The 21,878-nt window shown below is 41.9% G+C and overlaps 1 protein-coding gene across 1 annotated transcript in view; it reads left to right on the plus strand.

Annotated features, from left to right (window-relative positions):
* The first annotated feature begins 578 nt into the window (after positions 1 to 578).
* The window catches only part of ITPRID1 (ITPR interacting domain containing 1), a 38,598-nt gene continuing 17,298 nt past the window's right edge, over positions 579 to 21,878 (plus strand). Inside the window, exons 1-5 of the mRNA XM_065666751.1 lie at positions 579 to 610; positions 1,421 to 1,507; positions 2,163 to 2,365; positions 8,048 to 8,607; positions 11,257 to 11,311. Coding sequence (XP_065522823.1) covers positions 579 to 610; positions 1,421 to 1,507; positions 2,163 to 2,365; positions 8,048 to 8,607; positions 11,257 to 11,311 — 937 coding nt within the window. The remainder of the gene's footprint in view (positions 611 to 1,420; positions 1,508 to 2,162; positions 2,366 to 8,047; positions 8,608 to 11,256; positions 11,312 to 21,878) is intronic.

Here is a 21,878-nt window from a genome sequence, read left to right on the forward strand (position 1 = left end):
CTTCTCTCAAACACATTTAGAACATGATGCAAAGCCTAGAGAAATCGATATTCCCCAATACTCACAAGATTTCAGTGAATTAGACTTGAAAAACTATTATACACAAAAGAAGTTGTACCACTTGTGCTGGAATGAGTATTTAAAATAATGTATCTTAATTGTTGGGGGAGGAGGGTTACTAGAAAAGCAGAGATTAATTTCTTTCACCATATCTGCTCTATGTATATCTTCAATGTCCCTGCAGCAGCCAGTGAACTCAATTGATAGTGCTTACTTTTAAATAGAAGGGGTTTGGAGTGTACTGCTACTGGTTTAGGAAATGTAGAGATACCTATTTTTGCCTTCTTATTGACATGTGTTGTATCTACCTATGACTAATGTACACTGTGCGTTAAGCTTCCCACAACAGCATTGTTCTGCAACTTGGCCACTTGGGTTAAAATGTTTCCTTATGTAATGGAATCAGTCTTTTGGTCTTTTCTCTAGTTTGATGCATTGCTGTTTTGAGGGGAAGAAAAGGTAAGAAAATAAATTATTTTAATTTCTTCGTATTTGCAGATTCCCTGTCGGTACCAGAAATGGTACAAATGATGGTGCAAAGCTACAGGAGGTAGGTGTCAGACACCAGAGAGATCTGTTATAAATTATTTGTTCTTCCTTTTCCTTTTGACAGAAGAATGAATTTTAGTTTCTTAATTTTTTTTCCTCCCTCAAATTGATAGCTACTGTGTAGGTTCAAATGTCTACATATACCTCCAGGCCTGTTTAAGAAGTGAGCTGATGGATAAGCTGCAGTGGTAAAAATATCAATGCAATGCACTGTATATAAACATTTGCTGCTGACCTTGATAGGTACGTGTAGGTAAAGTTAAGCTTGGGTATAACAAAACCATGTTGTTTTACATATCAAAAGACTCGTATGCTTCAGGAAATTTCTTTAGCAGTGAGAAGGATCTGAAAAGCAGTTATTTATCTGCAGATTAGTGGATACATACACAATGAAAAGCAAAGCACAGAATTGTTCTCAGGTGCCACTCCTGTTGCAGCAAATCATTGTGCCTTATCTCTCCAAAACTTTATTAAGATCAATTATATCTTTTGAAGTAGGTGGCTAGAGAAACCGTGCTCCCTAAAGGTTCCTCAAAGATTCACCATCTGTCAGAAGTGAGCCATTCTGCCACCTTTATAATTAGCATTTACTGGTACCTCACACCTACATTCTCACACCTACTGTAACATACTGTTCTTCAGAATAAGTGTATTGCCATGCTCTCATGCCGACTCTCCTTCTAAGGCATTGCTATTATGTGTCATTATAAACCAAGAGAAAATGCAAATGTTTACTCTAGGAAAAAATCATAATGACATCCCAGAGGAGCACATGAGTAACCACATTTCATTGTTGTTTTTTTCCAACTAGGTCCCTTCAAGAGTTTTCAGAAAGTCCGGTTATGTCAAGATGCAAGAGTCTCAGCTCTTCCAACTCGCTTACTGGTGCACCCCAGAGGTTAGTTATTTCCGCGTATTTACAGCTAAGAATATAAGGTATTATATTATACCTTATATTATTATATATTATATGTATAAGGTATTATACTATACCTTATATAATACCTTATATAAGTGTGTGTATGTGTATATATATATAGAGAGAGGCATATATATATATATATAATATAAGCCCATCTAGAGATCAACAAACGTGAGTAAAATTTTGAATACAGAGTCAAGGTTATAGTTGTAAAACGCATATCCTCATTTATTTAAACAAGATCAAAATAACCTTCTTAACAGGTGGCTGGTCTCAAATGCATTTGTACCAGTAAAAAACCAAAACCTACCTGAAATTGCAGCGGGCTTTATCTGTATTGTGTCTGGAGGGAAGTGACCTTGCAGAGCTGTGAACCTACACCTTTTATTAGTGTTCTGCTTTCTAAGATATCTAGATCCAACGCCACCGAGTTCCTCTGGGAGGAGGAACGTGTATTAATCTCTTAGCAATGTGACTGAGAAATGCTACTTTCACTTAAGCAGAAGTCTCCACAAGAAGGGATAAGAAGGGAAGATAATCATTTAATAAAAGCAAGACCATATGATAGACACCGCAAGAGAAAAGTGGTACCAAAGCAGTGGTGTAAATAATCCCAATGTTTTCACCGCAGCATCACTGAATGGCTGACACTCTGGGAAAAGGATCCAGTGGAGATTCTGCTTGATTTGGGCTTTGGTACAGAAGAACCTGATGTCTGCACTAAAATCCCTCCTCGGTTCCTCAGTGGTGCTTCTGTAGCAAAAGGGATCAACATCCGAGTCTTCTTGGAAGCTCAGAAGCAGCGGATGGACATTGAGAGGCCAAACCCATATGGTAAGGGGAGACATTTTGGCAAAAGAAGTTTTAGCCACGAATAGCATGGGAACTGCTATGTAGGGAAGTAGAATCTTCTGAAAGAAAATTTGTGAAAAAGGAATATGTATTCAGGAGGTATTGAGGATCCTCATGTACCCCTCTATGGCAATGGTACTTCCTAATGTGACAGAAATATTGTGTAGCTCTCCTCAGCTGTGGGCTCTGATTTATGTGCTGAAGCTACCAGCTCGTGGCATTTTAAAACATAACTGCCTATTCCCTGTAAGACATACCGCATCACCAGAGATTGTCACTGGTGCTGAAGAGGCTGAAGAACTGAACATGGGCCCACCGCATCTGCCACTTCACTGGTAGCACATTAGTGTGCACCCATCATCATTGGTGGTGTAAGCCAATATAGTGGAGTTTGAATTCAGCCAGGCTCTTTTCCCCTTGGTGGGCACAGGACCCTTCTCACAGGGAAATGCAGAGAGCAGATAAGACCTTAACTTCCCATGACTAAAGCTGCCAAAGCTTGTGCATCAGACCCACAAATCTCTAACTAGAACCTACAGTTTTGTCGTTCAAATATGCCCTAAGATATAGATGAGGATCATATTTTAAGTCCTGTAAAATTTCACCATTTAAAACACACAGTCTTTTATTCATTTAGATGGGTTTTGTTCTCTTTTTGTGTATTTTGCAGTTGAGAAATGAATACAAGGTCCTCAGCTTAAAGACATATCTGCATTAAAACAGCATAGTTATTTCACTGGTATATCACCAATCTGAAAAGTCCAATTTTGACATCATTTCCCCTCATGTTTGTTGCACAGTATAGCCAGATGGCTCTTGAAATCTTCTGTTTACTTAAGATGCTCAGCAAAGCAGGATCTCTCACGTAGCCCATGCATTCCCATTTAGAATTACACCAAGAAAGCAGTATGGATGGAATAAGAATTGAAACAGAAATGTCAGAGCATTGTGGAAAATGTGTTTTTCTCTCTTCCTCTATTTTTTTTTTTTATAGCAAGCTCCGTGCACACATTTCAATATTTACAGCAAACTGACACATCAAACAGGTTTCTCTGCTCTCACTCTCTTTTTCTCTCTGCAACTCCTCTGAGACAGAAGGAGAGGGATCAGAGATAATCAGTGTGAATGGATAATGGATGGAGACCTCAGGGAAGAAGGTAGAGAACTAGAAGGGAATGAAAGCAAGAGGAAGAGCCTCTGAGGGAGGGAGTTGAAGACAGGCAGTGGTAAGCCAAGGTGTGAATTTAATGACTCGTCCTGCAGTCATCCTCAATGGGAGCTCTCTTAGTACATGCTAATAGCTTATCGGTATGGGGGAGTTGCTGTGAAGTAAGATAGGATCTGAATTTCTGTTTTGGTGGGTGTGATGTCCATCAAAACACGTTATCTTGCTTTTGACAGTTTGGGAGGGGATTTTCACACCATCTGCTTAGGCCTCCAAAGTATGTGCCTGGGCTGAGAACATCAGATCCAGAGAGGTGGAATTGATCCTTCAGGAATACTTACCTCTTCTCTTTTCACTAACTATCTTTCCATATATGTGGTGATTAACATAAGCCTGGTTCATTGCACCATATTATAGGCATTTAGCTAAAGCACCATCTCAAGGAGCTTAATCACCGTGGAGTCTATCTCTCCCCATAGCAAGTGAAGAGAGTCAGCCAACTCCTGCGGGTGATCATCCAGATACCACTTAAAACACCTCTCAGAAGAAGCCAGTCTGTCTCAGTGACCATGTAGGTAATCTTGCACAAGAACCTTCCTATAGCTGGTGTTCCAGGAGAGGACTTACAGCTAAAAAGGGATGTATCAGGAATATCCTCAAAAGGCATTTGTTTTCAGAATGTTGGGTTTTATTTCAATTTTGCCAGCCTTAGTTTGTCTAATGATTTTTCAGTGATGCATAGCAAGAAGGAGTGAGTGGCAAATTCGTTTTAATTAGGTTTTAAAATGGATTGCATCTTAGAGTGGGACCTAATCTATCTGTCTTCAGTACTAAAACTGCACCTGTATTTTCAGGCATCTAAAGAGCCGGCTTTTCTAAAGCAGATGTCTACATTGTCTTGTAATGGCAATGAGGAGAACAGGTGCTTTTGAAGGTCTCCAGAAGATGACTCAGAGAAAGACCTTCAGTAGAAGGTTCCAGTCTAGAGATATCCCTTGGCATTTACCTCTCCATGAACAAATAAGGGAACTCTTGATTCCTTACTGTTGGAGGACTTCTTCACCAGGGCATTGGAATGAAAGTGCCAAAATGAGGCAGACCGTGCACCACCTGTAGAGATTCCAAGACTGCATTGAATGACTGTTCCCAGAGATGTGCTGAATGAATTCAGTTATTGTCACCCTGTTAAGTTTGTTATCACTGAGCCATTTCAATGCAAATACAATCTGAATCCCTCTCATTTGTCTCTAGCTATGGAAAAGGAAGAAATTGTTTAATCTGAGTTAGTGAATACCTGAGAGGTTATCTTGTTGTCAGTTTACTTTCTCCTGTTCTCTGAATCAGCAGAGAAACTTAATTGATTTGGTGCAATGTGTTATTCTGAGAAAGGGAGAAACAAGGAGAAAGATTATAGTTACAGTATGGAAGACAAGAAACCTGGAATAAAGAAGGAGAGAGGGGTGAGAGAAACCAAGGACTTCCATAGCAGGAAGCTTTCATATTTAATTCATTTCCCAGTGCAGCCCTTTTCTGTTTATGTCTGGCTCTTCCCTGCTGCCGAATATAGTTTTCTAGGCCTCCTTTACTGCTGATTAGACCTTTTAAAATACATGTGGATTGTTATAGAGTTACTTATTAATTGTGCCCTCACTTGCTTCTGTTTCTCCACCATTGTCAGAGAGAGTTTTTAGAAGGTTTCATTCACAAGAATAAGGTGCATTTTCAAAAACATCGATCACCCTTTCAGTTTCTCAGCCACATCCAAAAGAAAAGTTTATCCCCATCATGAGCCAGCAGTGAAAATTTTACTGACATCATTAGAAGTGATATTTGACTTCTCAGCTGAGGAAATAGCCTCTTGACAATCAGAAATGATCTCAAGTGAAAAGTAGTTATGCTTCTGAATATATTGCTCCCCAAATTCTTTGAAAACTTCAAGTTTCTGAATGCCTTAGTTCAGAAACATTGAAATGTTTCAATCTAACACTTAATAATATGAAACCCCACCACATTTCAGTGTTACCTGTCCTTACTGCCATATCTAAATCTATGTGGGGTTTGGTGTCTTGTTCCAGTGGATTTTTCACACTCATTTTCAGACTCATTTCTGTATCAACTGCTGCAAGCCGCTCACTGGAGCTGTAGTTCAAGTCTCACTCTCCTCTGTGAGATAAGTGTATTAGGTGGACACAATTTCCCATGATACATGGTTCTCCTGTGACCAGAACAGGTCAGCTAGGAGAGAGAAGACATATACATCAGCCTGTAAATACAGCCCTAGAAGAAAAATGAAATGTAAATTGCTAAATGCATTCTCTGAAGTACAGCTTCAATTCAAGCTTTGATTCAGTATTGCCAGGACTCAAGCTGAAACAGTCTAAAAAATAAAGGAAAAATATTTTAATGTATGACAAAGTAGACAATGCTGACATTTCATCTTTCCTTTTCCTGAGGAGAAAGAGCAATTCCATATCTTGATTTCCCCACTGAAAGCTTTGGTTGTTGGTTTTTTTTCTCCAAATTCTGCCATTTGCTGTTCAAAAAAGATCTAAATTGAAAATTTCCTGCTGGCTCTGGCAACATTCTATGTTATTTCATTCCACTGTGGGACTACTGAAGACTTTTCAACTCTTTCATGCATGTAACTATGTCAGCCTATGTAATGTTATACATTTAAGGTAGGAGGAGCAAAATTGTGAGCTTCTCTTCCTGTGTTATAACGTGGTTGATCTTAAAGTCATTAGAAGCACTATAAAATATACAGATTCTATTGAAAATTCATTGATCTTTTTTTTACAGCATGGCCATTGGCTCTTTTGGCTGAAGTTTCTGGTGAAAATAAATCCTCATTTATGTCCTTTAGTATTTCATCTGTGCTACAGTTTTAGACTGGTCTGCAAGGACTAAAGAAATCTTACCAGCCTCTTGCACACCTAAAAACTGAAGAGACAGCTTGCCTGGAGGAAAACAGTCCATGGAGCGAGGCTGCCCCTGACATATCATTTCTTTATGACCCATGTATTTATTACAGTGCACATGAACAATGGGATTTTTTTCTGTTGTTCATTTACTGTTTCTGGTGTAGTTTGATTGGTTCTTTAGGTGTCCCAAGCTCTTTGAAATAACTCACAAAAGCTAAGCAGTGTGTAAAAACCATTTCAAATTGCAGCAAGTCCGGTTCTGGTTCAAGTCCAAAGAAGGACTGGACTACTGTGCCACTGTCAGTCAAAGGAGATTAGCACTTTGCATTTTTATGGCCTGATGTAGTGGGAACCAGATGAAATACTGAGGATAAAATCTGCTTTACACAGAAAGCATGTGGTAGCACAATGAATGTACAAAACCCCAAATTGCTTACTCTGATGCCCCAAATTTATGCAAATGGAAACCACACAGCACTGTGTGTAACTCCTTTAAGCCACATCAGGTGAAACCTTTGCCTGTATCTTAAAAAGCAGTCGTATTTTCCTTCAGTGTTATAAATCAGGCAATATCTGGGACAGAGACAAAAAGGAATATTCCTGAGCTATAGTAGCTATCAGGAGATATATGTCATGGTATTGGCCCCCAAAGCAAAGCACCAGCTCGGATCCATGTTAAATATCCCCTTGTTGTCTAATTGTCAGTTAAGCAGCATTAGCAACAGCCTGAATGCAGACTGCATGCAGTAAATTTGGCTGCTCTCTAAGAGAAATGGCAGCCAAGAAAGTTAGCTTTTGCCATCTACTGTCCTCAATGAATCGCTCAAGGAAGGAGGAGTCCTGGTGACATGTTCATTGCCTCAGGATTGGTACAAACACAACATGCAAGCAAATGCGTTGCTTTTCTTTGTATAAATAACTTCATAATGTTGTAGTGATGGAAATCTCCGCATCCCTTAGAGAAAAAAGTATTTTCTTCTCTTTAGATGTTATGCCATGGAAAAAATGACCCTGAAATTACAGGAGGTTAGTACAACGAAAAGAATCTGGGAAGCTTTATTCAACATTGGCTATGAGTTTCTGGGGGATAAGGGTTTTGCTTTGTGCTGCTGTGAAAGCAGGAACACAGCTTCTGTGGTCAATTTTTATCAGTTAATGCCTATATGCATTTTGCGGTTATCCTGGACAGGTGCCAGCTGTAAACATCGGGGATCAGATTTTAATAACTTTATTCACATGAATTTTAATATGTCCTCAAAACCCAGCATCCAAGTGTGGCCCAGCCAACCGGAGAATTTCAGGCTGGATTCTGTAACCTTTATTCACACAAAACAGCATTCAGCTGCACTTGACCCAACAAATTCAATGTTGTGTGTTTGCCTAATAAAAAGAACTATGCAGTGACGTCTGTATGTAGCCTGAATGGATCCTCTGGAAGCAAATGGAAAAATTTAGACACTGTTGAATGAGGTACTTGTTATGTTTCTTGGCAATGACAAGTTTGATAATCATTGTACCTGATTATTTTAAATTACACCTTTAAATAACCATGTTGCTTTCCATTCTGCCAAACTTAAGAACGTTTTCGACAGCTGGAAGTACTTGACCATGTAACGAGTGCACTCTCATTGTTGCTGACCGGCATCAATACCCAGCAGACTGATCTCCTGGATACGAGGAGCAGACCTGTGGTGACACAAGTGAAGCGGAGAAGAATAGGACAGCTCCTGAAAAGGGCTTCTCAGCAGACACTGCTGCTGAAACAGAGCTCACTGGCACCTGGGGAAGCCAACTTGCCCAGCAAGAAAGAGCAACCCTGTTCTAGTGCAGATGCTGCTGAGAGGGGAACAGTCCAGGCATACTCTTCTGCACGTGTTACATTGAACTGCCTGACCAAGGGGCAAACTCCTGGAGACAAGGGTGCCTCGGCATATCCCACATCCCAGTGTTCACCGACTCCATCAGGGAAAGCCTGGGCTCCATCACAGCTAGTTGCAAAACCGCTCCACCTTTCTCCTGCATCTGAGGAAACTGCTAAAGACAGGCCAAGAAAGGAGCCACCTTTGCTTGTAGCCCACACACTTAAAAAAGTGGCCAACCTGAACTGCAAGCTGCCAGACTCGTTTGAGATGGAAGAGGTGAGGTGTATTGTGCTAGCGATGTATCACTACCCATATTTACAGTGTAAGTTTGGATTCTCTTTTTGAGGACAGAAGCCAAATTATTTCAACAAGCACCATGCAGCAGCATTATGGGAAAAAGCAGTAGGATTTACACTGCTCATTGAAGTTTTGATTAGCTTAAATTGTCTTTGTGTTAGGAGACTGTCAAGAAGTTGGCACTGAAGTTACTAAGGTAGGATTCATTCAATCAGTATGTTAGTGTGAATATGCCAACGTGTTTTATCTACTGCTAGGTTGGGGTTTTTTTTAATAGAAAGAGGTTGCAGGAACACTAATACTTATGGTAAAGGATATTTTTATAGATCCAATCATTAACCAGGTTTGGGGGTTTTTTCCCTATCTTTTTTTCATCCCCTCAGCTCATTTTCTGGTATGCTCTTTCAGAAAGTTTCGTCACAAGATTAGCCTTGATTTTCTAGCAGTGTTTGAAATACTTTATCGCTCTGTAAGCTGAGCATCTTAGAACCAGAATAACTCAGAACAGCAGCTTGTTCTCATATCCAGTCTGCGAAGTCCATGATACTCAGCTCCCTGTATGTTTTAGCAGCAGTGGGCTGTCAGTGGGTGTTCAACATGAAGTAGCAGAGACCAGGATACTTGCCAGTCCCTTTCTTACATCCAGAGTTGTTATATGAGCATCAGTTTTTCTGGCCATATACTGCAGAAAAAGGGCAATGACAGGACACTCTCCAATCATATAGACTCCACTGGGATGTCGACAGGGATACTGTTGCTTTTCCAGCCATTCTTCATGAACAAGGAAAAGGAAGGAGTCCAAAAACTAGTCTCTACTGTAAGAATCAAAGAAAGGAGGAGAAATAGAATGGTTGAAGGTCCCCTGAAAACATGTGGAGAATGAGAGGGAGGGAGGAAAGCAGAAAAGAGAGGGGAGGAAGGAAAGGAAAGAGAGAGCAGCAAGTGACAGGAAAAGGTGGGAGGTTTAAAAAAAGTTTTTAATTCCTTAAAGCTTTGGAAAAGGTCAGGTTAAGATGGCATTCTTCTTGAGGAAAGAATATTTATCTTTCCAAGTCCTTCCAAAGGTGTATTTTGTATTTTTCTGTGAAAGGTTTGGTGCAGCTTTCAGACTCAAGAATCAGCACGGGCCTGATTATCAGCCTCCGTGGGGAAGAGGCTGTCTTTCAGAGATGTCCAGCACAGTAAATTTATAGTCTCAAAGCAGCCCATATGTCTCTGTAAAGCACTTAGCATGCTGGAGACCTCACTTGGAGTATTGTGTACAGTTCTGGTGTCCTCAACATAAAAAGGACATGGAACTGTTGGAACAAGTCCAGAGAAGGGCCACGAGGATGACCAGGGGACTGGAGCACCTCCCGTATGAAGATAGGCTGAAAAAGTTGGGGCTATTCAGCCTGGAGAAGAGAAGGCTGTGTGGAGATCTCATAGTATCTGAAGGGAGCCTGTAAGGATGCTGGAGAGGGACACTTCATCAGGGACTGTAGTGACAGGACAAGGGGTAACAGGTTAAAACCTAAACAGGGGAAATTTAGATTGGATATAAGGAGGAAGCTCTTTACTGCAAGGGTGGTGAGGTACTGGAATGGGTTGCCCAGGGAGGTTGTGAATGCTCCATCCCTGGTGGTGTTCAAGTCCAGGTTGGACAGAGCCTTGGGTGGGATGGTTTAGTGTGAGGTGTCCCTGCCCATGGCAGGGGGGTTGGAACTAGATGATCTTAAGGTCCTTTCCAGCCCAACTATTCTATGATTCTATGACTTGCAGCTCTGTGAGTACAGGCTCACACAAATGTGAGGACATTGACTGAACTGTAAATGCTGATGAACATAAACTGCCCAGTTTGATGTCCAAGACAATTTGTGAATACTGTATGCTCAAATTACACAGGGTATATATTGTTAACTTCTGAGTGTTCTCTACCACATCGTTAAGTTAAGGCTGTAAGAATAGTATAATGGCTGAAACAATCAGGCTGCCTAAACTGTTAGCCTGGCAATGGCCAGTAGGAGATGTATGGGGCACATATAGCACAATCCTTCTCCTGTATTGTTGTAGCCTTTGACAATGAGGGGTTTAGAGATCTCTTGAGCTACACAACATGCATGTTCATGTGTTACTTGTATCTAGAAGGTCCCCTTTTCTATTAAGCATTTTTCCGAAGGAGTTTATGCAGCACCGTGACAAGATGTTCCCTTGATACTATGAAAAAGTCAAATGGGTCTTCGTTCCTAGAGCAAAAAGAAATCCCAACCTTACATGCACTCTCTGGCAACAATTTGCTTCCATATGGTTACATTTCCTTGGGTTCCTTCTAGTAAGACTTTTTTTTTTCCTAGGGATATTTCTTTGAGGCTGTTCAAACAAGATTGTCAGTGTATTTACATGTTGGGAACCTTCATGTATTGATGACTTTGAGCAAGGCTTGGAAACGTTCTGAGACTAGAGTGTGGTTTATGAGAAGAACAAATATTTTAAAGAGGAAGCAACCAAAAGGGGCTCATCTGAAAGATTTTACATTTTCACATGGAAATGTTCAGATTATTTTTTTTCCTGTTTTTAGTCCTACCCCCCTCATAATAAGGCATAATCATTACCATCATTAAAAATTGTTCCTCCTCTCTTCCTTTTCAGATTCAGAGTTCTGAGGATGAAAGGCTGTATGGAAATGCTCCTGACATCGCTTTAGGTGAGTGTTAAGAAACAGACAGTTTGGCCAGTTTTGTTTTAAAAATGCTGTTCCCATGTAGCTGCTTCTGAAGTTTAGCAGAACAATACAGTTTCCCTCTGCTCCCATCATCTCTGGCATTTGGATGTATTACTCTGTATGTGGCAGTCTAGAATAATGATGATATGACCGGATAAATCACAGGGGTGTAAAATATACTCAGCTTGTGGGGCAGACACAATGAGTGCACATGAAAAGGGTACCTTGCACACAGAGCTTTGGGTGTGTGGGGTCCCTGTCTGATGCTCTAAGCAGAGCTTTCTACTCTTCCAAGCAATACCAAAGCTTTGCTCCTGCTTGGTGAATTAGTTGTCAGATTCAGATGACCCTTCACCTGCCAGGTCTCAGACCCGTAGGATATAAGTCAACCAGGAGACTGGAATTAGTGGCTCTGCAACTGCTCTGTACCCAACTCAACCAGGACCATTCAAAGAGGTAGTTGTGCTGTCATCATGGCCTCTATCCCATTACCTGAGTATCCAATGTTACATAGACTATCACCCCATGAACTGACATAGCACTGAATCATGTGCTAGAAAATAAGTGACTTGAAGAGTCTATGAAAGTATTAAGAGCAAAGCTGTTAGACCAGATGTTATACTGTCATTTAGGGCAATCTGAGTTTGGATCCTGAGTAGCTTTTGCTGTCAGTGGTGGCAATACTGGGGAAATGGCTGTTCAGCCTCCAGAGCAGGGAGCACTTGGCCTTGCTCTCTAGGGACCCTTGCTAACCAGTGCTTAAAGCAGGACTGGCATGTGTGTGTGTGTGTGTTATTTCCTTTTTAATGGTACAGAAACTTCATGTGAAGGAACTAGTGAATAGCAAGAACTAGATAGAGAGCAACAAAGGTGAAAGTTTGATGAGCCTCACTTTTTGGGTACTACATTATATTACTTTTGGGGAGCCAGCACAGATAATTAAACAACCCAAAATCATACACAGGTATCTAAAAAAACCAACAACTCAGATATCCACTGCTGCTGGTCATTCACTGATGCTATTGGCTGGAGTGCTATTGCAGGAGTGATATCATGAGCCTGTTGAAGGCAGTGGCATAAGTCCTACTGACTTCAGTGAGGCCAGTGTTTTCATCAGTGTGGGGGGGTTTGTTAGTAAATCCTAGAGCCGAGTAAAGGTGATGGAGTAAATGAAGAATTCCTTAGTTCTTAAAGGCTTATTTTTGTTTTCACATGACCTGTAAGCATACATTTGCTGTTCTGCTAGGGGGCTTTTTCACTGTGTAATAGATTGCATACCTATGACATTCAGCTGTTCTTGCCATATCTTCTGGCAGGGTTGTATGCGTTCAGTCAGTCTGTGTGTGGCTCCAGTGACTTTTGGGGCTTAATGTCAGGTGCTTGTTGTTATTCAGACTGTATGATTTGTCACCTGAGTTCCATGAGGTCATTTTGATTTTATTTTCTGATGGGCGTGTTGATCTTCATGAACAAAGACAAGCCCCCAGATCAGTATGCTCATAGCAGCATCTATACAAAGCAATTCCCCAAGGCTGGTGCAGTGAAAAACACCATTTGGACAAACATTCAGTGAGAAATTAAAAAAAAGGAGAATGTGGACATAGACCAGTGGGGAAAAAAATAAAAATGTAATAACATACCCACAAATGCTTCATTTTTCTTTTCTTTGTCCATCTCTAAAACATGGCTGTGCTATTTAATGATGAAGGGCATGAGTTAAAGTATTTAACAGACTGTATAGGTATAGCAATCATAACTAAGGAGAAAAAAATAAGTATGTTCCCTGAATACTCTTTTAAGACACAGGAATAAACACGTATTTAGCAGTAATTCCGTGACAGAATACACAGAAAGTAATTATTTGGTTTGAATTCTGGTAAGACTATAATCCAGGTAAGTGGTCAATCAAAATCATACAAGTCAACTGAACTTTTGTAAGGTTTATGCCTTTGCAGAACCATAATACTATTTCAGAGTTTTGCTTAAGCACTGGGATGTTTCTCCCTCTCCCTCTCTCTCTTTCTCTGTTGTTTTAGTGTCATTAATGCTTGGCCTAAATTTAAAGTGGAGATTTCCGGCTGGTTTTTACAGGCTTTTTTTTCCATATTCTTTCTCTTTTTCCCACTGCTCTTAAATGGTGCCCCCCCCCCTCCAGACCCGCGGGAGCATTGTTGCCATTTCAACTTGCTCTGCATCATGGAAACAGTCTAAAAATGGCCATTTGTGAACGTGGTATTGTTGGTAGTGAACAATACCTCTCTCTTAGGAAGGTTCCTACCAAATTCAACAGAATGTGTCTCAGACCCATAAGCAGGGGTCCTCAAAATAGGCGAGAGCGGGAAACAGAGTCCATCAAGAGCCTGTACAAGGCAAGCTTCCGCTCCCAGGAGGTCATGTCTGAATTTAGGGTTTGGCCTCCACATTCCCTGGGGCACAAGCTGCCTATTTTTCAAGGCTCATGCAGTGTCTGATACCCTAAGGGCCCATTCTCATTTAGTTTTGGGCTCTGTTGGAAAGGGTGTGAGTGAAGATGAAGATGTGAGAGTCTGACGTGACCCTGCTGAAATGGGAGCTCACCTGAGCAGGAAAGTGCAAGGTGCTCCCTGTGAGAAGAAATAGAGATTGATAGGAACAGACTGCTTTGCCTAGACGGAGCATATTAGAGACGAGTGACTTATGGAAGCGCTTTTCCCAGTGGTGTTGTCCCTTGGCTCTGTAGCCTGGCCTCAATTTTAGTCCAATTGCTTAATTTTCTACACTCCCCATGAAAGCCAATTCCCTGGCTGCTGTGTGTCTTCTTTATATTTCTCCATAATGTAGATTCTGGCTGTTTAACTGCAGTAGGCTTTATGATAAGGCTTTTTTCCCCTCTCTCTTGGCAGAATGCTGAGACTTAATTTTAAAAGACGCTCAAACCCCCAAACATCTCCGAATGACTTACAGGGAAAGCAGAGTGTTTTCTAGCTCTGTTTTAAAAAATATTACAATCTTTTTTATTAGGCAATTTTATCATTGTTATAAATAAGTAATTGTACTGGGGAGAAGGGATAATCCTTATTTAATTAAATTCATCTATACTCCCAGGTTGGCAGCAACCAGACATATGTGAGACTAATACCCACAGCCTGCCTGTATGCATGTGCAATTAAAAATTCACTCTACAGTAGCACTGGCAGTTTAGTGTTGCTTTTGGCATTTACAAATTCTTTTATTTTGTGACTTTTTTTTTTACCATACACATATGCTGGAGCAGATGTTGCTTATTTGTTGTTTATTCAAATCTGTAGGCTCTGGCAGCTAACTCCATTGTTCTGTAATGAAGCTTTATTCACTGTCCTGTATTAGGACCCAGCAAATGCATGACAGGCAGAGTTAGCTCTCAGCAGGAACTACAGTTATTGTCCTTACTTATTGGCTGTTTATATTCTAAAGCTCACAGTTGAGAAAGCTGGCTGGGCAGGGTAAGGGGCTGGGGATGATGTGTGCAGAGGAAAATTACTTGACTCCACTCACTGTGTCTTTGCCCTGATGAGGTGCAGGCTTGCATGTAAACTCATCTGTTGCAGGATTTCATACTCAGCTCTTGAAAAATAGAGCTGTTCTCTCCCTCCACCCCCTCTTCTGCCTTGTTCTCCCCCACCCCACCCCACCCCTGCTGCTCCTTGCTTTTTCAATTAGCCTTTGTAAAGCACTGGGTTTAACTAAAAGATGTTTCAGTGTTGCTCACCCCTGTTAACTCAGCACGTGCCAGAAAATTCATTAGCAGCAACGCCTATTAGGGAGGCATCAGAAGTCGGTGCTATTTCGGTGTGCAATGGAGTCACCCTCTCCCCCTTGCTCCTATTTACTTCCTTCTCCATCTGTGGGACAGTCACATGCCCAAAAGGCAGGAATTCCTGCACGGTGCTGACCCAAGCGGACACACAGCTCCCTGAGTGCCAACAGAAAGGCATTAGCCTGCTGGAAAAGCCCTTGGTAGCCCAAGAGGCAATCAATCAGGGAAGTAACCACCTCCATCTGGCTCACTGTGACATGGTAGCTCGCTATCGAAGCACTTGTGATTCATCTTGTCCCAACGAGTGATGCCAGGGATTGCATCCACCCAGTTTTTGCAGCAGCTGGGAACGTCCTAGCTTGCCCGCATGCTGAGCTAACACATTAGCTCCTGTGACTTCTCAAGTAGCAATTCCTTCAATTATCGCACCTTCACTCCTCCTACTCGCCAACTCCTCTGATGGTTTGGCACCATGGGAATATTTGCAGGATGCAATTGGTGTTTCTTCTAATTGACTGAGTGCCAAGAATGTGAATCCTGTTTCTTATCCATTATCCATTGTAACGTCTGCCTGCAACTGAAAGAAGAGTGTCTTTAGAAGTGCAAGAAGAAAAGGCACATCTATTTCCTGTGCTTCAACGAGCACAGGGTTTTCCATGTACCCCTCTCCAGTTTCAGAATGAAGAAGTGAACAGCTATTTCATATTTTGTAGTTGCTGTAGTGCCTACACAACACTTTATGTATGACACAGTGACTTTTAGTTTTAAGTACAGATTAACAGAAAGTGAAAGGCAAAGAGATGGCCAAAAGCAATACTTGTTAAAGCTGCAGTCAGAATCTTAACAACAAAATCCTACAACTGCTCTTGTGTTGAGTCTGCCCGACATTTATGTGAACTTCAGCATTGGTTAATGATAACATACAGTCTCCAAATATGAGTCTTCCCTTCATAAAACATGATGAATTATAGATCTGTAAAAGATAGACCCCTCTTTGCAACAGTTTAATTTTCTGCAGGTAAAAGCAAAGGAGACTTCCACTTTCTTTAGCTGCTTTGGGTTGCCTCCATTTGTTTTATGATGTTGCAACCCATATTTTTCCCATCTTCTGCACATGGACCGTGGAAAGGCCTTCTTATACTTTCTTGTTTCTTACATAAGGCATCTGTAAGTGAGAGGAAGCTGTGCCATCTTAATGCATTTCTTATCCTGAAGTAGTCTGGAGGGAAAACCCTGTGGTCCCAGGAATGAGCAGAGACCAGGAGAAAGAACAGATTGAAAAGCAAAGTCGTGCAATGAGGAAACATCAAAGCTTCCTGCATCTTTTTGCCTTCTAGAAACATCCTGAGTTGTCTTGTTCCCTCAAAGGAGTCCTTCTAGAAATGCAATTTACTTCTTCAGCTCTTGAGAATGCCCTGGCTGCTTTGCTTTGTCACAGTCCTCCTTGGTGTATCTCACACACATGCATATGTCGAAGCTCAGCAATGGAGGTGGTGATGCCATGTTCACCAGTACAGAAACTAGATGGGCAGCAAAGAAAGGAAGTCTGGCACCCACCAGTGGTGCCAGGACACGCTGCCTGCAGTTCTCAGGTCTAAGCATCCATCCCAAGAGCTTTGGGGGGTTGTATGATTCTCAGTGAGTACATTCCTGAAAGTCATTGCCTGTTCATTTCGTTGCATATACATGTCATACTTTAGGTCCTGCTGCAGCAGGCTGATGCATAGTAAGAAAGGCAGATGGCCTAGTGAAGGTTATAAAACCTGCTGTTGTTTATATCATAGGGGGTAAAAAAAAATAAAACACCTTAGGTATTGAGGAGGACAACCAAATACTTAAGAGACATCAGTTTAGATTAAAAGCAATAGTGTCTTACACAAGAAAAATACTGAAATTAAATTGGTTATGGTAAAGTTGTGCTGAGATTTTGAAAGGTCTCTGCCTTTTCTTTCCATGCCCTCAGCATGGGAGGATCAGAGCCTTGCCAATGCAGTCGCAGATCTCCATGTTGCTATAGTAATTGTTCCAATTGACAGCTAGACCCTTTGAACCTTCCTGCAAAATTCATAATCCCAACCCCACATCCAGCTCAGGCTTCAAGGCAGCTCTGTGAGAGCATCCATACTTTTTCTGATGGCACCTCATTGCTTTGCCATGGCTGCTATGAGAGGGTTGATTCACCTGTCAGTGACAACTGTGAGAAGGGGATGTTTGGTGTTATCCTGGTTGTATTTTTATGTTCTGGAGAGCTCCAATTTCTTTACAGGTGTGAAACATGATTCCTATTCCACAGATCTTCTACGTACTTGTCAGCTACTGGGTGTAGCTGTGGCTGCCCCATCCCTGGCAGTGCTCAAGGCCAGGTTGGATGGGGCTTGGAGCAACCTGCTCTAGTGGAAGGTGTCCTTGCCTGTGGCAGGGGGTTGGAACTGGGTGAGCTTTAGGGTCCTTTCCAACACAAACCATTCCGTTTTCTCGTTGGGAAAGTGTCACTGACAAAGAGAGGAAAGCTTACTAAGCCTGACGCCCTTAGGCATCCTGCTCACAGTTTGAATAGAGCTATTATAATTGACTGATTGACTTCTACAAAGAAGCCAGATACCTGTTCTGGCCTCCTAATTGCTTTGGGCACTGCTGACCAGGCAGAAGTTGCAAGACCTAGCAAAAACATAGGGCTTTTCACTCATTTTTTCTCCAGGGTCTCTGTAAGCACTGCTGGAAGCCATCCTCCCCTTCGTGAGGTGTTCTCAGTTGCAGAAAGCCCTATGAGGCTCCCTGCAATCACTTATTTTTTATTCATTATCTCTGTGCAGCTGCTACTGGGAGAAGTTGTGATGTAACGTGATCTACAGTGTAGGCTGATGACATTCAGCTCTACCTCTCATTTTCATCAGAAGCAGACACAACCATCACCCGTCTCTCCCGACATTTGGCAGCAGCACGAATCTGAATTAATGACAGTTGGCTGAAGCTCAGTTGAAATAAGATGGAAGTGATACTGATTCTCAAGGAAAAGTAGGAGGAGGACCTGGCAAAGTTTGAAGCTGTTTCATCAGCTGAGGGAAGATAAAAGACCATTGTCAAAGTGACTGCAATCTCAGGTTTTGACTAGATTCATCACTACTCCTAACCTCCCAGACTGCAGAAACATCATTTATCACAGAAAACTGCCTACAGTGTTCTCTCTTTTCCTGTCAAATTCAGCCCTTAGATTACTCATTTATACTTGTACCATTTCTAGGGCAGTGTGTTCTTTTGTAGGACGGGCAGGAGATGACGGGAAGCTCTGACTCGCGGGGAAGGCAGCTGCCTTGCTCTTGAGCATGGCAGTTTGCAGGGATGCGTCTGCCACTCTCAGCAGCAGCGTGGGAGATTCACGATGTTGATCTATATTACCAAACCTGACACGACCTCCCTCCTCACCTACGTTAAATGCTTTCTGAAGCTCCAGTGAATCTGTTAACAGTTTAGAGAGCTGTGGACCAAATTGTAGTGGGGATATTCTTGAAAGGGGCAGAGGTGGAGACTTCTGAATGGGGAACGTGTGCCACTAGTGACCACATACGTCAGTTCTGACCCTCTCTAGAGATGCGCGGTGTGATTCACTAGTGCAGGGAATTGCATCCTTTTTCAGTCATGTACAAGGTAAAGAACATGCTTCTTCCTTTGTCCATATTCATCTCTGATTTGAGTAGGGAGGAGAGGAAATGAACATTAAGAAAAAATTTAATTGTTTCATTTTTCTTTAATGAGTAGCTTTATGGAATATTACAGATAATTCAGTCCTTCTCCAAAGCTTCCTTCTACACACGGGCTCAGGACAGCCTGTTATGTGAAAGAATGAGAGTGCCAACCAACCCACCCACCAGCCCCAGGCATTTCACAAAGGAGTATATTTATACCTGCTGTCACGGCACCGACTGTAGTGCACAGCAGATGTACTGAAGCTAGTTTTAAATCAGTAAATACGCGTACCAGCTTTAAAGCATCCTAGCATGTAGTGTGGGTACCAGTGGCTGTCTAGCCACAGCATCGGGGAGCTGACAGTGTACCCTCTCACCCTGCTTTTCAGACAGGTTTTGCAACCTGGGCAGTGCTCCAGGCTGCTGTGCTCTGCCTGACGGCTCTGCTGTGCCATGAGCACGCTAGACATAACCGCACTCTACACTGAATCTTAAGCCAAAAACTTGGCTGGAACTTTGTGCAAAACTGCTTTCTTCCTCTGGTGTTCTGGAGGAGGGCTGAAGCTGAATGCTCTGACGATAGATGTAGATTTGCTACCTAGCTATGTCTGTCATACTCTAGGCTGGCACAGTTTGTGTCTTTAATGCCCTGTGACCTGGCTCCTACAAGTGCTAATAACTGCTATCTGGAGAGCATTTAGGCCAATGTCCTCCCAGGGGGATGTAGACACCTACAGGTCTACAGGGAGCCAGGCCCTGGGTGAGGATGTGGAGCATAGTGTGTGCATTCCAGTGCCTGTGGAGCTATGCAAGTGTCTCCTGCTAATGATGGCTTTGACAGCCAGACACCAGTTATAACCATGTAAAGAACCTCAGGATGAGTGTGGAGATGAAGCAAGATATCAGTAGCTGTCACTTGTCATATGTGCCCACCACCTTTCATACCTCCTGGCCCTGTCTCACCTCCTCGGGGTGCAGCATATGTGCATTCCTGTCCCACCTGAAGTGGTTGCAGTTGTGAGGACTGCAAGGCTTTCCCCTCCTTGTTTGCAATGAGTCTGGCTTCACACCTACAAAAAGTATAGCTGGAGTCCTCCATATGCCAGTGGTACCCAAAGTGATGGGGAGAACATTGCAGACTGTGTGAGAGCTGGGGGAACTGGGTTTTGATAAGCAGAAGGAAATAACTTCAAGAAGAGTCAGGTTTTGTTCACCTTCTAAGCAATTCTGGGTATAGATAGTTCTCCTGTCCCATCCACACAGCACCTATCAGCATGGTGTGGCACAATTAATAATAGAAATTGCTTTGTGCAGAGGTTTTTAACGATATATTTTCACCCAGTCACACTGCGTAAGATGGTTGACCTGAAATTCCTTTTCAATTCAAAGGGAGCAGAGGGTAGACAAATTTAACAGCTACACTTGGTTTTGAATAAGAATAAGAGCTTTTGCTTCATCTGGTGCATTTTAGGATATATTATTTGCTTTACAATAATATGACTACTCTAATAAGATGGTTTATCTCATTTCTGCTCCTTTGGAAACACGATTTGTGGTTTATGTGCTGCTGCCATCTGGTGATTGTTCTCCTGAAATGCAGCACAAAACTCGGATAACAGCGGTACAGAAAGGGGTTGGCCGGTGCTGCAGCCCTGCTCTAGTTGCAAGTACTAGTGGACTGATCTCTTTCACGGACAGGTTATAGAATCGTTTATTGCGTTTGGGTAGAAAATAAATATAAAGTAGATCTTTCTCGCCTCAGTTTGCTTGTTCACCATTTCTGCAATGTGGAAAGTGGATTGGGATTACAGAAGCTGGACAGCAAAAAAGACTTGGATTTTCCTTTTGAGAGATCAGTGGTACAAAAGTACATAGCACAAAAGTACTATGACTAAGTTCATAGTCAACAGCCACTAACCAGTGCAGTTGCCTACGGGGGAACTACTTAGACTAAGTAAAGACAGTACGGTATGCTGGGAATGAACAGATTTTATGGGACACTTACATAGGATCAAGTTTTTCCGCAAACATGGGAACTGATATGAATAACAACATTTCTTTCCACCAAATGCTGACAAGTGTACAAAATCATTTCTTCCAGTGCATCCGGTTGGGTGAGCTTCAGGAAGTCCACTGTTCTGGGTAATAGCACTAAAAAAAAAAAAAAGCTTATGCAGAATACGTACTTTCAGTGGAGTTTTAATAGCTCTTAATAGCCATATTGTGGAGCGTGATACTTAAAAAATTGGTGGTATCTATTCTTTGACTAGCAGGAGAGGGGAGTAAGCTGCAGCAGCTCTCCAGTCATAGGACTGGACCACCTGTAACTGTGCTATGCAGCTGACTTATTCCTCTAGAACATAGCCAGCTTGTCCTGCAACATCATTTTGCATGGTGCTATAGGCAAGGCAGTGTTGTTAAGGATAACTTACGGATTTACCAATTTGCAGAGCAGGCGGAGATAAGAGTGAAACCTGTAAATGAGATGGATCTGGTTAACTACTCAAATGAGCCCATTTCTGGTTTGAAAGTACTGTTTGAAAACGTGTTATTGGAAGTCCCTTTTTGCCATGTAAGAAGCAAATTCTTGATTTTTTTTGCTTTGTGATGGAGAATCAGAGCCTTCACATCTTCTGCTTGCTGCCACTAGAGCCATAATGCTGAGCAGCTTTGGTGGACCAAGCAATTCCAGTAAGTGATGCCTGTGTTTGACAAGCGAAAACCCAAAACATCCAGGATGCAATAAAATATCTGTTCTGTTCTGGCACTTCTGTGGACGTGGTGTGATCTTCAGCACATCTCTTAATGCATTTGACTACTATGGAATTCAACTCTCGTTGAATGGATATGTTTAAGGCAAAATCAGTGAGATATTTGTGTCTCCACTTAACTCTGGGTGTGGGAATATTGCACATTGATTTAAGGCTGAGCTTAGTTTGCCTGCTGAATTTAGCCTAAGTGTTTAAGCTGTAATGAAGTTAATGCCTTGAGTTTTGTGTGAGAGACACTGCAAAATGCTTTTGCTAATACAGCAAAGCAGAAAAGACATGTTCTAAGTCCTTCAAGCTTCTTTTTCTTTTAAAAAGCATCT

The sequence above is a fragment of the Lathamus discolor genome, chromosome 2, assembly GCF_037157495.1.
Source record: "Lathamus discolor isolate bLatDis1 chromosome 2, bLatDis1.hap1, whole genome shotgun sequence".
Lineage (NCBI taxonomy): Eukaryota > Metazoa > Chordata > Aves > Psittaciformes > Psittacidae > Lathamus > Lathamus discolor.